Source organism: Amblyomma maculatum, chromosome 1 (genome assembly GCF_055883805.1).
Source record: "Amblyomma maculatum isolate TAMU_Amacu chromosome 1, ASM5588380v1, whole genome shotgun sequence".
NCBI classification, from domain to species: Eukaryota; Metazoa; Arthropoda; class Arachnida; order Ixodida; family Ixodidae; genus Amblyomma; species Amblyomma maculatum.
Genome location: NC_139344.1, coordinates 438,274,413 through 438,291,164, shown reverse-complemented (window position 1 = coordinate 438,291,164; position 16,752 = coordinate 438,274,413). Strand labels below are relative to the sequence as shown.

The 16,752-nt window shown below is 45.7% G+C and overlaps 1 protein-coding gene across 2 annotated transcripts in view; it reads right to left on the bottom strand.

Moving 5' to 3' along the window:
* Positions 1–16,752, bottom strand: part of LOC146209514 (uncharacterized) — a 425,568-nt gene that overhangs the window by 6,511 nt on the left and 402,305 nt on the right. For both annotated transcript variants that reach the window (XR_014706555.1, XM_084600943.1), the window contains 2 exons: positions 15,782–15,895; positions 15,601–15,699 (listed from right to left, as the gene is read on the bottom strand). Coding sequence is in view for 1 of the 2 variants with exons in the window: in XM_084600943.1 (XP_084457069.1) it covers positions 15,890–15,895 (6 nt within the window). In the remaining variant the exon portion in view is untranslated. The remainder of the gene's footprint in view (positions 1–15,600; positions 15,700–15,781; positions 15,896–16,752) is intronic.

Sequence of the window (16,752 nt, the reverse complement as noted above, 5' to 3'; positions counted from 1 at the left end):
TTTTGATTTTCAGCGCCTTTCGGTGGTAATAGTAATAAGAATAATAGTCAATCAATCAATCAATCATTAATGTGCGCAGGAACAAGCATGTGGTCTTCGTACTGCAGCACAAAAAAATGAAAATGCACATACAAGTTTTACACGCACAGATAGAACACGAAAGAAGAAACAAATAACCCATGAAATTTAGGTGAAAGGTGTCACCGAAAGAAAGAAATCAATAAGTAGCATCTCATATACACAGTCAGAGAATTGTAGAGCACATCATAAAAAAAGCAAGAGATCGAGAAAAAAAAACAAATAACTGACATTGATTTTAGTATTAGAAATATACATAAAATAAACAACCATGCGAGGCGCAACAAGTGCGTCGTACTTAAAACAAAGGCCATAAATAAAGGGAAATACAATAAAGAAATAGAATTGAACGCGGGACAGTAAGATTCGAAAATAAAGTTTAAATATAAATAAGAAGCGGATAAAAAGCAGATCAAGATACTTTAAACAGCACTCAACAGGAGAAAAAGCAAAACGTGAAATAAATATAAATACAGTACTTAGGCTAGAAAATGGAAGTTATATGTGATAAATTCAGTTTAGATTTAGAATGCAACGCTACGGACATCCAATATAAATGAACAGAGCGAGTTTTGGAATATATCAAGGTGAGGACAAAAATAGTTAAATAACCACTGCATTCTGTCCAGGGGGGAATGGGAATGAAGAGACGGAGAAACTTGAAATGGTCTGAATTCCCTCATGCTCTTTCGCGGAACGCGCAGTAGGATGTACTCTAAGAACTGAGGGCACATAGTGTGGCCATGAAGGAGTTTGTACAGAAACATTAAAACTGTGACACAACGACAGTGAAGAGAAGGAAGATTCAGAGAGCAGGAAGTTACGCAAGGAAAGCGATATTGAAATATCCGTAAAGAATGTTTTTGTACTCTGTCAACGTACAATATTATTTTTGTAATTTTGGCAACTCTTTGATGGCCCTACCTTTCTCGGGGTCTGGGCGCACACCACTGGCAGCAAAAATAATGCCCAGGAATTTCACCTGCTCAACAGAGAACCATTTTTCTTTATTGAGGGCCAGGCCCGTCTCTTGCAGTCGGTCAAGCACGTTACATAGGCGGTTGTCGTGCTGCACCTTGTTCTTGCCGTACACCAGAATGTATTCCGTATAGTTCATCACACCGTTTAGAACCTCGAGGACTTACGAGAACTGCCTTTGAAAAACGTCTGGTGCCGATGCGATTTCGAATTGTAGCCTGCGGTAGTAGTACTGCCCAAACGGCGAAATAAAAGTGGTTACCTTTTGACACTCCTTGGAAAGCTGTACTTGGTAGAAACCAAAATTGGCGTCCAGTTTAGAGAAGACCTTGGCCTCCTGATAGCTACCCATGACTTGATCTAGTGTTGGCAGCTGAAGGCGCTCCCTTCTTACAAAGTGGTTCAGTTGAGTGAAGTCGACACATATTCTAACCACTCCAGACGGCTTCACCACGGGGACAATAGGCGCGCACCATTCTGTCGGCTCTTTGACCTTCTCTATCATTCCTTCTCGCTATAGCCTGTCGAGTTCTTCCTTGACCTTTTCTTTCATGGGTATAGGAATCCTTCGTGGTGTAGACACAGCATACGGGACTGCATTTGGCACGAGGAGCATTGTATGTTCCCCAGCTATGGAGCCAGTCCCCAGGAACACTGTGGAATATTTGCGTACCATGCCATCAGCAGTCGACAACTCATCCAAAAAAATGCACAATTCCTAGAGCTTGATAGCTGGCAGTCCGAACGGGGGCGTGTGCAAATTGTGCACGACGTAAATACTTTGGTGTGAACGGCTGGGGGGGTCTTTCCAACCAATTTCAGCGACAAACTTTCCGATTGTACGGATGTTTACATTGCTTGGGCTGATAAGATTGCCCGTTTGGTCCAAGGAACGAGAAAGGAAAGGAACATTTTCACCTACGATTGTCACTTCCGCTCCAGCATCGACTTTCACGGAAACGTCGTGGTCATTTATCAGCACCTTGACGAAGTGCGCAGAGGCGCTTTTCTGTGATTGCTCGACCGTGCCGAGAAATTTCTTATCGGGTTCTGAAACGCCGTCGAGATTCCAGTCTGCTTGTTTCTTTTTTGGGCATGCCTTTTCAAAGTGGCCTAACTTTCGACAGAACCTATACCTTTCTTGTTCCGCTGGGCAACTGCTTCTCAGATAAGATGGTCCGGCGCAGAAACTACAGCTGTTTTGGTAGTTAGCAGTCTTCTGTCTGCGTGTAAATGTGTTTGTACAAGCCATTTTCTTAGACATTAACGGCGGCGACGCAAGCGTCTGGGAATCACTTTGTCGTGCCCTTTTAGCTCAGCTTGCTGTTTCTTCACTGTTTCGCTCGTACGCGCTTTGGCCAAAGCAATGCTCAGCGTGAGATTCGGATCCCTCTGCAGTTCTTCAGACAACGCATGTTCCCGTAGACCGACTACGAACCGGTCTCTAATTAGGCGTTCCTTCATGTCCTTAAACTCCAATCTGTCTACTAGCCTGTTAAGCTCGGTTGCAATCTCTTCCACTGTTTCGCCCAGCTGCTGGCTGCGTTGGTTAAAGCGAGCACACTCGTAGACTGTATTCTTGGTGTGGACGAAGTAGCATGAAGCGTCGACTTATGAAGCTGAGGGCGTTCACTTCTTCGTCTGAGACGCTTTACGATCGAATAATCTCCTATTTTCTGCCCATTGTATAGAGAAGAGTCCTTACTTGAACTTCATCTGGCTTCTCGTGTAGTCCGGACGCGAACCTGTAGTAATCAAATTCATCCACCCAGGGAGGCCAGTCCGCGGCGTTATGGAAGTAGAAAGGCCTCGGAAGCTTGATTCCCGCCAGTCTGAAGCGTTGTTTGTCGCTAGCCTCGGGAACGCTTGAATGCGGTTGCTGGTCGGTCGCCGGTTGACGGGGCTGCAGCGGCGCTACATCGCAGTTGGCTTTGATCCCACTTCTGACACCATGTTAGATATGCAGACAGACGCTCGTGGTATCCTGACCAAGAATGACCCTCTTTATCGATTAGCCATCAAATATATATATGTATATATATATATATATATATATATATATATATATATATACACACAGCCAGTACGGTCCCATGACTTCCGTGAAAGCTGGGAGAGGGAAAGGAAAGGCAAAGGACGGGCGCGCACAGTGCGTCTCAGGAGGACGCCACAACGGACGCCACTTCGTTTTGCCTCAATCGAATCGCAGCCGCCGTGGTCGGGATCGAACCTGGAAACTCTGGCACAGTAGTTGGGCGTCTTACGTCTTATCGTGGGTGGCAGCATTTTTTATTGCTTCGCAAGACGTAACCCGAACAAAACACAGACCATCGACATAAAGGGCTTTTCAAGCGGAATGGCACTTTTTCCCGTCTTCTGCGTTTACATGTTTTTAGTCACATCGATGTTAACAGATTAAAAATGCACAATAAAAAACACGGACAAAAGAGTACAAGAACGTATGCGCCCGTCCTTGTGATCCTCTTGTGTGTGTCTTTTCTTTGCGCATTTCCGATCCCTAAGCATGTACCAAGATCCATTCAACAACGTGGACTCTTAAATGTTATTCCATGTTAACATGGCATTGTTTCGCTGAGCGCCGCTTCGATGCCCTAAATGTGAGGATAGAAGCGGTGAAGTTATACAGACAGCATTGTACGATTTGAACGCGTTTGCCATTTCTCAAAGCGTAGATATATGACCAGTCTTCAACTGGGCCCTGACAAGGTGCTATGCAACATTTTATTACGCTAACTTTACTGTGGATGTTCAGCGAAGAACAAGTCGGCGTCTCAGACACGCTGCGTCAAGCAATTGCAGGCACATTTGCACAGCTTGGGTAACGCGGAGATTTATAACCATATTGTTCAACGCTTCCTGTAATGTAGTGATATATTCGCTGCATTATAGTAAGTGAGATATTACAGAGGCTATAACTAATATTGGACGCCAATTTCGAACTATGAAAAAGTTTGCTACATTGCATCTGTCATAGGTATGCTTGGAAATACAGTATAGCAGTCATGCAGCAAAGCACTCGAAACAGTGGGGGATTTGAAATATTAATTTATATTATACCCGCTACCCTTGCAAGTGCGGTGCATGTGCAAGTTGGTGAGGAGGAAGTTGACGCGATTAAAAATCCGCAAATGAATCCGCTGGGGGAGCCATCCACGCTTTCGTATTATGCTCATAAAGGCAAAAACCAAGTGTCCCCATTTTATCCCGTTTTTATTATTTTTTTGGCACACGAGCGGCGCAAGAAGATTCGATGTTATAAGTATTTTGCTGCCTTTGTATGTTTCATTTCAAAACTCTTGCGACTGCCTTTATGTTTACATCGGCGCCAGTTTCTCATTTTGATGAGCTCCAAGGAATTCAATGTTTCACTAAAGCAGGCTAAATATTTCTGCGTAGGCTTTTGAAGCATTGTAGACGCTATTTAGCCGCATTGAGATTCCGGCTTCTCAGCAGCACACACACCGTACGAAGGGCGCAGGGTGAGGCTGTATAAAAAGTGCAGACACGTTGTTATTATATTGCCTAGAATATACTTCTAGGCACTATATTTATGTTCCCACATAGGAACACTTGCTTTGAAATAGTAACAACCGCGCCACCTACAGAAACCACAGCTCTAGAAGCGGTTTCTGGCTGCAGCAGATAACACTTCGTTCGGTGCACGCCAAAATGGCGAAAATTAGGATTATCACCGTTCATGACGTCGTCATTAAGATTTCTTGAAATATTTACCTATTGATTGCTTTGAGATGAAGGGTAAGGATCGTTCACCTAATGTGTACTCCAAATGAACACCAGCACAAGGAAAATACTTCATATGCTTTACATATGGCCTTTATAGGTCTGAATCATTTCGTATTGCGGTGCTCTCAAAAAGTGATGCGGCTGCTTTTAAATTATGCATAAATCTGGACACAGCTGCTGCTGCTGTGCCCCGCCGGGGTGGTGCACTGAGCGTGCCTCAGTATCGGTCATGTCTGGCCGAGGATGCGGCGAACGACGCCCATCACTGGGCTATCGCATTGTTCTACCTACGTTTCCTTCGGGAGAAGCAATGAAGACAACGGTTTTCCTTCACTGTGATATTGCCGGCCGGCCTTATCGCATACAGGATTTTCGTGAGTCATTGGAAAAGGCCAGTGAAGTACCCTATGTGGCTGGCATTGGACCCTTCCAAACGTCCCATATCTGGATGCTGAAGATGAAGACTGAAGAAGCAAAGGAACGCCTGCTGAAAGAAGGCGCGCTGGAAGTGAAGAGACGCTACTGTGCGGTCATCGACCCGAACAAGCGTGAGTTGGTTTTCAAGGTGCACTGGGTGCCTTTCTGCGTTTTGAGTGAAGCGGTGCAGAGGGCGTTCGAAGACTTTGGAGATGTGAAAGAAGTCACTTATGAGCAGTGGACAGCCCGGGTTTTAAAGAGGCCGAATCGACAACTCGGCTAGTAAAAATAGTGCTCAAAGAGGGGCTTTCGATCGATGATTTGCCCCACATGTACAAGTTTTACGGAGGGCTTGTGTTAGTGGTGGTGCCTGGACGGCCACCAATATGCTTAAGATGTAAGAAGACAGGTCACATTCGACGTGATTGCCGCACTCCGAGATGTAGTTCGTGTCATATCTTCAAGCACGACCAGGAGGGATGCGTCCGCACGTAAGCCCGTGTGGCCACGGGTATTGTGCCCCCTCAAGACGACGGGAGCGAGTTGATCATGGACCAGGAGGAACTGGAGAACGCTGGAGCCCTGCCCCCTACAGGATCCGGAGAGGGACCTGATGTCCAACAGCCGGAGCACACCACCGGCGGAGGGAAGACACAAGTTAGCGAACTCGCTGCAGAAACGACTGGAAAGGGGGAGGAGGCTGCTATGTAGTCAGATCAGCCAACAGCGAAAGGAACTTCGGAAGGAAGCGTTGCTGAGTCTCCGATGGATATGACAACCGCCTCCATGAAGAGACCACGAGACTACGAAAAGGTACCAGCTACAGAACAGGAACTGCGTCGACTAGAAATGCAGTGGAGGGTGGAAGGCGCTAAGAAAGGCAAGTTAGCCTGATCGCAAACCGCGTTGCGGTCCTCGTCACGAGTGAGCGACGAGAGACTGAAGAAGTGATCCTTTAGTCATTGTTTGTTAGCTGGGTTTAGAGTATGGCTTATTGGAAAAACCGCTAAAAGTGTGCACTCTAAACGTCCGAGGGCTCGCCTCGATACGGAAGCAAGTGCAGTTGAACCGTTTGTTGAGCGAACTAGATTTAGACATCGTAGCCATACAAGAAACAAAGGTTGAGGATGAGCAGCAAACAGATATGGTGTTTGGTTTTCGGTCACGCTTCAACGTTTGCGTAAGCCATGCAGTCGGTTTGTCGGCAGGTTGCTGTCTTTTCCTGAGGAAAAGTGTAGGCATAGCAGTGGAGCAAGTAATAACTTGTGCAAGGGGGCGTTTCGTCGTGCGCGACATCAAGTACGAAACCTGTGCGGTGAGGGTGGTGGTCCTGTATGCACCAACGACACAAAACGAACGGTGCGACTTTTTTGAGCAGTTGGTGCCTTTCCTTGAATGCAGTCGTGCGCTTATATTTTTGGGAGATTTCAACTGTGTTGTAGACTCTAAGGATCATTCGAATAGAAATGTTGGAAAAGACCAAAGTGCCGAATTGCTGAAGTGCGTCCTCAATGAGTGCAGCTTAGAGGACGTATCAGTCCTGGTGAATGGTGAAAAACGTGTGCATTTCACACATTTTCAAGGTAGTAGTCACGCGCGACTTGACAGAATATATGATTCGCCGGAGTTTTCGCCTACCTGTGAACAGTATGAAGTAAAGCAAGTGTCATTTAGTGACCATTGCTTAGTTACGGTCACGCTGGGCGGAACGAAGCAGTGTAAATCAAAAATGAACTGGGGCTTGTGGAAAATAAACTCGAGGCTTACAGAAGACGAACTATTTTTAGGAAAAGTTAAGGAAAGCATTGCTATTTTTTATGAGAGCGAAACAGGCTGTATTGAATCCTGGGAACGATTTAAACAGGAGGTTAAAATGAATGCAATTGAGCGCTCTTCCATTATTAGGTATGAGGAAAAGAAAGAAGAAAAGCAACTGCAAGCGCTCTTAAAATATTTAGGGTGTGAAGAAGAACGAATGCCGGGTATGTCCATGCATGATATAAAAGGCATCAAAGTTAGGCTAGAAGCTTTGGATGCCCAGAAGTACAGAGGCGCTAAGATAAGTGGGCCCATGGAAAAATGGCTCGGAGGCGAGACGCCAACAAAACGCGCCCTCGCTGATGAAAAGCAATATGCGCGCGTGAACGAGATAACGGTTACTGATTACAAGGGGCAGCGGCATGATGAGCAAGACGGAATTACGAGCGCCTTCGTGGAACATTACCGGGAGCTGTTTTCGAGTAAAGCACCAAGTGAAGAAGGGTTTAGAGATAACTTTTTGCCCCTGATGCCAATATCAGGCAAAGAAGTTACTGAGGAGTTAGAGAACGAAATAAGTGTGGAGGAAATAGAAAAGGCCATTGATGAATTGAACGTCGGAAAGTCTCCGGGTCCAGATGGTTTGAGTGCGGCCTTTTACAAGAGCCTTAAAAGTGAGTTATCATGCTCTATAGGCTTTTCAAGGAGTGCTTTGATGTGGGTTATCTGCCACCGTCGTTTAGGAACGCGCATACGGTCTTGGTTCCCAAGACTGATGAGCCAGCTATGCTTTTAAAAGTTACAGGCTATAGACCGATCATGTTAACAAATGTTGATTATAAAATTCTGATGAAGGTGTTAGCTAAGAGATTGCAATACATTAGAAAAGATATTGTGCGACCTCATCAAACATGTGGAATAAAGACCAGAAGCATATTTAATAACATTCATGTAACGCGTAGTGTGTTCCAGTGCTGCGATGCTGCAAACAGGAGAGTGGCCATGGTTCAAGTTGATTTCGAAAAAGCATTTGATCGTGTGTCTCATGAAATATTGTACTGTTTGTTGGAACATATTGGTGTTGGTGCCGTTGTATTGAAAGGAGTTAAAATGGCTTATGCATGTCGCTCTACATGCCTTATGATTAACAAAGTGTTATCTGAAAGAATTGATGTAAGAGCATCTGTGCGGCAGGGATGTCCACTGTCTCCTCTCCTCTTTGCTATATATTTGGAACCATTGTGTAGAATGGTAATTGCTAACGAATAGATCCGCGGTTTTAAGCTGGGAGTATGTGAAGTGAAAATATTTGCATACGCTGATGATGTGGCGCTTTTTGTGAAGATCGCGAAAGCGTTTCGGAAGCTTTGAAAGTGACAAAAAGGTATTGCAGGCAGACTGGTAGTGCTGTTAATTTAAAGAAAAGTCTTGGAGTCTAGAGTGGGGAATGGGAAGAGGAAACGGACATTTTCTGTGGAGTAAGATGGGCTACAAAGCCCGGAGTTTATTTGGGAGTCCCGATGGACAAATACGGAGAATATACGAATTACTGGAATGAAAAAGCGGAAGAAATACGGGAAAGGACGAAAGGATGGATGGGACGTTACCTCTCTATTTTCGCCCGTGCGACTGTATGCAATACCTGTTTGGTGGCAAGAATAATGTATTGACTTCAAGTGTCGTATTGTTCTCGAGAAAACAAAGGTTCCATCGTGTATTTGCGGTCTTCATTTGGTCGTCCAACTGGGAACGAATTAGCACAGATAATCTCTTTCGGCGAGGTAAAGACGGAGGGTTGTCTCTCATGCATCTATATGTGCGGCAGATGGTTTTAAGGTTTTGTTTCCTACGTGACCAAAAAGATGCATTTGTGAGAACCTACATGCAAATCATGCTGTCCAGTGCAATTCGAGAGTTTATAGTCTCTTCATGCTCTGCTCGGGGATACACTGTGTCACGGTTCCTGCGAGAAGTGGTGTGGTCGTTCAAGTTTTTGCGTGTGAGGTACTCTGTAGAGTATTTAAAGACGGTACCCCCTAAGCGACTGTACAAGGATCTTATTTCGCAATTGTTCCCAGCTCCATTGTACTACTGAAGGCCCAGGAAAAGATGTGCTCAAACGAGTTAAAAACATGACTGTTGCACCGGGCGTAAAAACATTCTTTTTTAAATTGCATACAGGAACCCTCCCAGTCAAAACATGGATGGAAGAAAAGGGCCTTTTTGTACCTTGGGGCTCAAACTGCCTACTATGTAGGAAACCTGAAACAGTTGAGCCCGTGTTCCTGGATTGTTTGGATGCGGTGTTTTACTGGGATGTGTTACAAAGCACACTTAAAAAAGACCTGCCATTGACGCCATGTGGAATTCGGTACTTGACAACTGTTAATAATGATTTTCAGTATGACCTCATGATGCTATTGGGCCTTCACAAATTTGGAGGAGTAGGATGGTTTTGTTGAACAAGTGTATAAACTAAAAGAAATTTTGAAGCAGCAAGATGCTGCGGAGGTGGTCTTGAGTCTGATGGGCGAACTTATGGTAATGAAAGTCCATTAGACATGGTTGGCAGCCAAAGGGCATGGCAACCACGTTCTTTTACTGATGTATTTGTAGCAAATCATGCAATATGAAAAAAAAAAAGCCGGGGTGGTGCAGTGGTAAGACGCCCGACTACTGTCCGGAATTCCCGGGTTCGAACCCTACCATGGCGGCTGCGTTTCGATGGAGGCGAAACGAAGTGGCGTCCGTGTGCTGTGCGATGTCAGCGCACGTTAAAGATCCCCAGGTGGTCGAAATTACTCCGTAGCCCTCCACTACGGCTCCCTTTCCACCTTCACTCCCACCTTCATCCCTTCCCTTACGGCGCGGTTCAGGTGTCCACATAGCAAGTGTGACAGATACTGCGTCTTTCCCTTCCTGTGAACCAATTATTATTATTATTATTGCTGCTGCTGCTGATGCGTGTGCTATGCATTCGCTAGCACATTCCAAAATAACAACGTTCTGTGGGAGAAGCAATTCCTCATTCGGTCTATATTACGACACCTAAAAACTAAAATCGTGTCACAGGTGCCTATATGCTACACGTATCTGGAGCCTCCTGCTCGCTTGCGGGAGGTGCGGGGTTTGAACCCGAGTGCCACTGGAAACAATGCAGGCAATGCAACCCGCTAGGGTTGCATTGCCTGCATTTGTGATAGGGTGCCTCGATGAGCGCCCGCTCTCCGCATCGAAGCACCCTAATTTGTGAGATGACGGGCGCCAGAGCGTCGCGATTACGCCGTGTTTCTCGAGTGTAACGAGACGGCCAGGCAAGCAAGCGCAACTGAGAGCGGATAAATGCGCGTTCCTGCATACGCACCACTAATCGCCCCTGTACTTTATTGTGGAGGAATTAAAGTTCCTATATTTGTAGGGATTCCAAAGGAAGCGCTACGGCGGAAATGCAGATTGTCGCCTGAAGCTTTCCGACAGAGCTTCCGGTATGCACATATGGGCAAAAAATCGCATCTTGACTTTCGTTTCGTTGGTTGGTTTGGTTGGTTTGTGGGGTTTAACGTCCCAAAGCAACTCAGGCTATGAGAGACGCCGTAGTGAAGGACTCCGGAAATTGCGACCACCTGGGGTTCTTTAACGTGCACTGACATCGCACAGCACACGGGCGCCTTGTTTTTCGCCTCCATCGAAAAGCGGCCGTCGAGGCCGGGATTCGATCCCGCGTCCTTGGGAACAGTAGTCGAGCGCCGTAACCACTGCGCCACCCTTTCGTTTCGTCTAAATCCGACCTAGTTGAGTGGCTCAAGGGCGGAGAGGTTTACGATGACCGCGATAAAGCCATAGAATGCATTGCGTTAGAGCAGTTCTACCGCTGAATCGATGATGATGCCAGACTCTGAGTGCTAAATAGGCTAAATGAGGTTAAGCTAAACAAGGCAGCAGAATTAGCGGAATAATGTTACATCCACCGATGATTGCACATCACAGCCGTTAGCGTGGAAAAAGCACACAAGAAAGAATGTTTTTTTTTTTTTTCAGGAAGCCCAAACAACGGAAGCCATTTACGACTCGGAAGTCCCGAAAATACTCGTCTCTTACAAAAAAAAAGGTTAAGAGAATGACAGAATGACTCTCAAAATGCGAACGGTGTTCCCAGCAGGACAACGATGTGAAGTTATTTTCAAGAACGGAAACTGTTAAGTCTTATAACTGAAAGAAGGAAGAGCACATCGGAAAGAACTGCGAAGACAAAATTGCGTTTGCGACAACTAGGCAAACAGACAAACACCTGACACTTTTAGAGAAAGTTTATGTAAACAACAAAGAGTGTATATCACTTCGAGACTCTGCAGCGGCTATGGATATTTTCCACCCTTCTTTCGTCTTCCAGTGCGAGTTAGCGGGAGAATGAGCTTCGATACAACAGTGTGACAAGGAGCAATGTTGGCCAAAATGGTTACGATTCAAGGAGAGTTTGTAAAAAAGAGAAGCCACTATGTCAGCATTCCTCCCAGATCAATTTTTCTACCGCTTTTCGAACAGCTCGTAGCAGCTTCTGAAGGATCAGGGCAGGCCAGTTTTTCCCGATTTGGCGTTTCAGGAAAAAAACTGCTAAGGACGGTTCGGAGCCAGTTGCACTTGCACCAGAGAGCGAAGTACAGCTTGGAGAAGTTGCCGAGCATACCGACAGCATCAGCGAGGCGATCGAGCCTCTAATAAGAAAGTCTCGATTTACCTTGGTCGAGCCACCGGCAGCGGATAAAATTGGCACCGGCTCCATCGACAACTAAAGCGCAGTGACGCCATCAGATGAGGTGAATTTCACGCCGATCCACATAGTTGTAAGTTATTCAGTTTTACCAAATAAAAGTGGGGAATTGACAGGGATGAAACCAGTTGCTGAGTCAAAAGAACGTTGGAGAGGGGCGCGGACATGAAGTCGTGCCAGAAGATGACAAAGCTGTAATTTCTGAAATTGGCGTCGCCATAAATCGTGACACGCAGAAAAATGAAGTGATGCTCGTGGAAATTTCGCAGCACATCAGATTTGATCAGCGAAGACAGACCCATGACGCGGACGCTGTAGAGAGCCACACTTAGCAAGTTGGCAGCGAGCAATTAGAGAGGAGACAGGATCGTTTATGCCTTGGAGCGTTGAGTTGCATTTGTGAAATCAACCGTCCTATTACGAACTCTAACGTGGCTCGCGCACGATCCGATGCGTCCCAACTGTAGAAGTAACCTGACTTCGCGTCAGGTTAGAGCTGAGCGATGCGCACACCGGCAAATCGGGGTAACTTGAGTGGCTAATCGGTAGAGAAAATGTCTAGCTCGGGGCTGGCGAGAGCGAGCCTTGTTTGGACATGACTGAGAGTGAGGCATGCACTGCTAGCAGCGATGTAGACGCGGCGCCGCACTTTGACGACGCCGGCCACGCTACATTTGCTACGATTACGGCCAGCTGCTAAGAGCGGGCTGCAGTCGAAGAACGAAAAGAGCTGCGACAGCGTTCATATCAGCATAGAACAGTGGTTATTCAGTGCCTGTAAAAACCAAAGCGCTGGTTGACGGTGTAGAGAAAGAATTTACGGACGTTGCCGATGTAACTGCAGCCAAGAAAGGTCTGCACTAAAGTGCGTTTAAGACATTCAGGAAGAAAGTAATCTTGAGCCAGCTAGGCAGCAGATCACCGACATGCTTACACCGTCTTGTGATAAAACTGACTATGTTTTAGGAGAATCGAGGTGCTGGCCACCTGCCAAGTAGCGGCACCAGCTACCAAAAGAGAAAAGAAAGAGAGCACCAAATTGTTACCACCCGAAAGAGCGGAAAGGGAGTCGCAAGAAGGAATGTTGCTATCGAACGATAAAATAAAAGCTGGAACTATCACGAAAGTAAAAGGAGCGACGATGATCGCAATGGTAGAATTGCGCCTATGCAGAGCAAAAGCGCTACTGGTGCGCAAAACGTAAGGAGAGGGACAAGTCGTTGAGTAAAGCATCTAAGTCGTGCTCGCATGTTTTTTCGTGCAGAAACAGGAGGGAAAGGTTTTCAGGGGAAGGAACAGCCAGAGCTTAAATTGAGGGCAGCGAGGCAAACCACCCGAACACTGCTAAATGTTCTGCCGCTTATTGGGAGAGACTTCAGCGGAAACGCGAACGCTTTAAGTTGTGCATTCGAGGCGTAGCCTATTATGACGAGCGTTTCGTCGCTAACAGTAGGATGCAGATCGAGAAAAAATTAAATGATCCCCTTATTTCCTCAAACGTGTGTTCACAACCCAAATGATTTCAAAGGGTCTGTTTTCATTATTATTGCCTGATTATTTCATCATACTGCAGACCCTGTGAAGGGTCCTGGCAGGAGGGGCAACAATTAAAAAACAAAACAAAAAAAAAACACGAAAGGTGCAAAAACACGAAGATGAACATTACGCAAGTACAGAGAAGATGTAGAAAAACTGTTCATGTTGTCGTTAATATACAAAGTGTTGTTTGAACTTTCAACACTGCGTCATGGAGTTGCTTCTTAATGCAGCGGAAATAAAAAGGGAACAGCAATCTGGTTAAGTTAGTTATCTTGCTGTAATAAATGCCCTGTACATTGTGTATAAAGACGCCTTTGCTAATAACTTAGAAGCTGCCTCGGTTTCATCACTACCATCAAGGGAGCAGATAGCGGCTGATCATGACACTGGTGACGGGAGTTGCCGGCCATACTCCTACGGCGCAATAGAAAACAGGATAACCGATGCTCGTGAATGGTAACAAATCGGATTCCAAGGGAAGGAGATCACAGCAGGGGGAGGCAGAATATAAGGTGGGCGGATGAGGTTAAGTTTGCAGCTGTCAAGTGGATGCAGTTAACATATGACTGGGTTAGTTGGAGTAATAAGGAAGAGGCGTTTGCCCTGCGGTGTGCAAAATTTCGGCGGATGATGATGATGGCTTTAAAGAGGAAGGGCAGATAGCAAAGAACTGCGAAGTGAAATTTGCGTTTGTGACAACTCGGCGAACAGACAAACGGTGGCTATGGATATTGTAAACTCTTCTTTCGTCTCTCCGAGCGAGTTTACGGGAGAATGCGCTTGGATACGACAGCGTACCAATGAGCAGTGCCTGTTTACTCATAGTATTGGTTACGATGCAAGGAGATTTTGTAAAACTTAAAACAAGCCGCTGTGTCAGCAGCTCTCCAGGAGCAATTTTCCTCCCTCTTCTCAAACAGCTCGGAGCAGCTTCTGAAGAATCATAGGAGGCCATTCTTCCCCGATTTGGCCTATCAGGAGAAAACTACTAAGGACGTTTCGGAGCCAGTTGCACTTGAACCTGAGAGCGAAGTAAAACTTGGAGAAGTCGGAAACTTGGAGAAGAAGTTGGATGATGAGGGTGACTTTAAAATGGCTGGAAATTATACCATCTAAACACAAGAATTGGTTACATCGAGAAATAGGAGGCTAACACGTTTTAAAAAGCAAATAACATCAGAAAAGGCAGAAAAATCTCACAGGTTATAAAGTTAACCCTTTTTGAGGGAGATAAATTTGAATTTATTAGACAAACACAGATGGGAAATTGTTAGAATCTGTTAAGAGCATATCGATGAAATTTATGTAACCTTCAGGCGCGAAGCAAAAGCTTGATTTCAAAGCTAGTGCTAAGCTCGCACCAAGTAGCTATATATATATGTTTGCCGCATACGAAAGGTGCGTTTATGATGTCAACAGACCAGAAAAATAAAGTACAAGCCTCCTGAAAGGAAATCACTGGTGTATTAATTTTCCTCGATACGTCTTTAGTACGGAGGAGACACGTCGTATGTAAGTTTCTATCAGTTTCCGGTCATGTCATAGTGCTATCTCAGGCTATGCGGGAAAAAAAAAAACTTGCAAGGGTTCACCGCTGCTGAACCAAATATTGAGCAAAAGCATTAGCTGCGGGTGACCGTGCATTCTTTTCTTTTTTTCTTCCTCAGCCCACATATAAAAACCCGGTTTAACCAACCCATATGGACATGCCTTAGTGGCCTATGGGGTAACGTGAATGGCAGTGCCTAGCAGGCTGACTGTGACATAACCGTCCGATGTGAAACGAGAAATCCAAGTTGGCAGCTCCTGCCAGCCCGTGTGTCACGTGGGGTGTGACGTCAAAGCGTCACGTGGGTAAGACTTCACTGCTACCGGATCACGCGAAGGCTTGAATGTGCGAGTAGTATTCCTTTCGCAATAATATTGTTCTCAACAAAATTCGCCTTGAATATAGGCGCTTGTCCAGAAAATAGCTATGTCGTGAACAGACGATGGAACTGCTGCCGAGCTTGCGGTGCTATGCCATATTTACTGCACACATTAACCAATGGGAAGCCCACCCAAGCAGCAGCCAATAAAACTGCTGAATTTCCTTAAATGAGTAAAGTACCACCGCCTGCAATGCACGCCGGACGAATGTGAATATTCGTTGCAAAGTAGTCTCCACAGCATTTAAGATGCATTGCATAAACTGGGTAATGTGGCGTCTGGCGATGTGTGGTTTGCTGCGGCAGTTGGAGGGGTTCAGCCGCTTCGAACTGACTTAATTCTAGAAAGTTGTTACATCACCTCCTCACCTTTTCGTTCTAAGACCTTGTGTCACTTGCGGAGAAGTTCCGTGCGGTTGAACGACCAGCAGCGGTTCGGTGCGACTGTCACAGAAGCAGGGGATGACTCTGCAAATAAAAGTGGACAGCGTTGCTTGAGCAGCACTCTATATGCGCCATTAGGGTGAATATAGTAATACATTGTACTGACCAATCAGTGATACCGTTGTAAGAAAGCCTTATGTGGCTCACGAGGCGCAAGCTGAGGCCGGAAGTTGTCCGCAAAATGCGACCCGCGGAGGTGCGCTCAGTCACCTCATCACAACTGCTGAGAAAATAATTATATAAGAGAAAACAAGAAAGCAAATCGGAATAAGAAATAAAAATTGAAAATGTCAGTTTTAGATATCGAAAAGCAACAAAACGCACGAAACATAGAACAAGATTTTAACAAAAGTAGACATGCCCTTACGCAAGTCACCATCATCATCATCAGCATCACTATACCCACAGCAGGGCGAAGGCCTCTCTCATATTTCTCCCCTTAACCCGGTTCTGTGCTAGCTGCATCCACGTGACCCCTGCGAACTTCCTAATCTTATCCGCCCACCTAACTTTCTAACTACGCTTTCTTTCTACGCTTTCTTTCCCTTGGAATCCAGTTTGTTACCCTAAGCGACCATCGGTTATCCTCTCTTCGCACTACATCTCCTGCCCATGCCCATTTCTTGGCCTTAATTTTCACTGGAATGTCAGTAACTTGAGCTATTTCTCTGACCCACTCTGCACGCTTCCTATCTCTTAATGCTACCCCTACCATTTTTTGCTCCATAGCCCTGTGCGTTCTCCTCAAATTAAGGAGAACCCTCTTGGATTGCCTCCACGTTTCAGCCACAGAGGTGAGTACAGGTAAGATGCAACTGTTGTATACTTTCCTCTTGAGCGATACCGGTAAGCTACTAGTCATGATCTGCGAGTGCTTGCCAAGTAAGGGGACTCAAGCTTTTTTTTTTTAGACTTTGGGATGCAAATTAAAGCACATTAAAAGGCGTGTGTCTTCTGCCTTCAGTATACATATTCCGTACCCACACTCAATAAACGTATCGTGTAGCTTCCACTTAACAAAAGAAATTAACCAGGCTACGCCTGGAAGTAGGCTGAAAAGTACTAGCTTGGCATTTT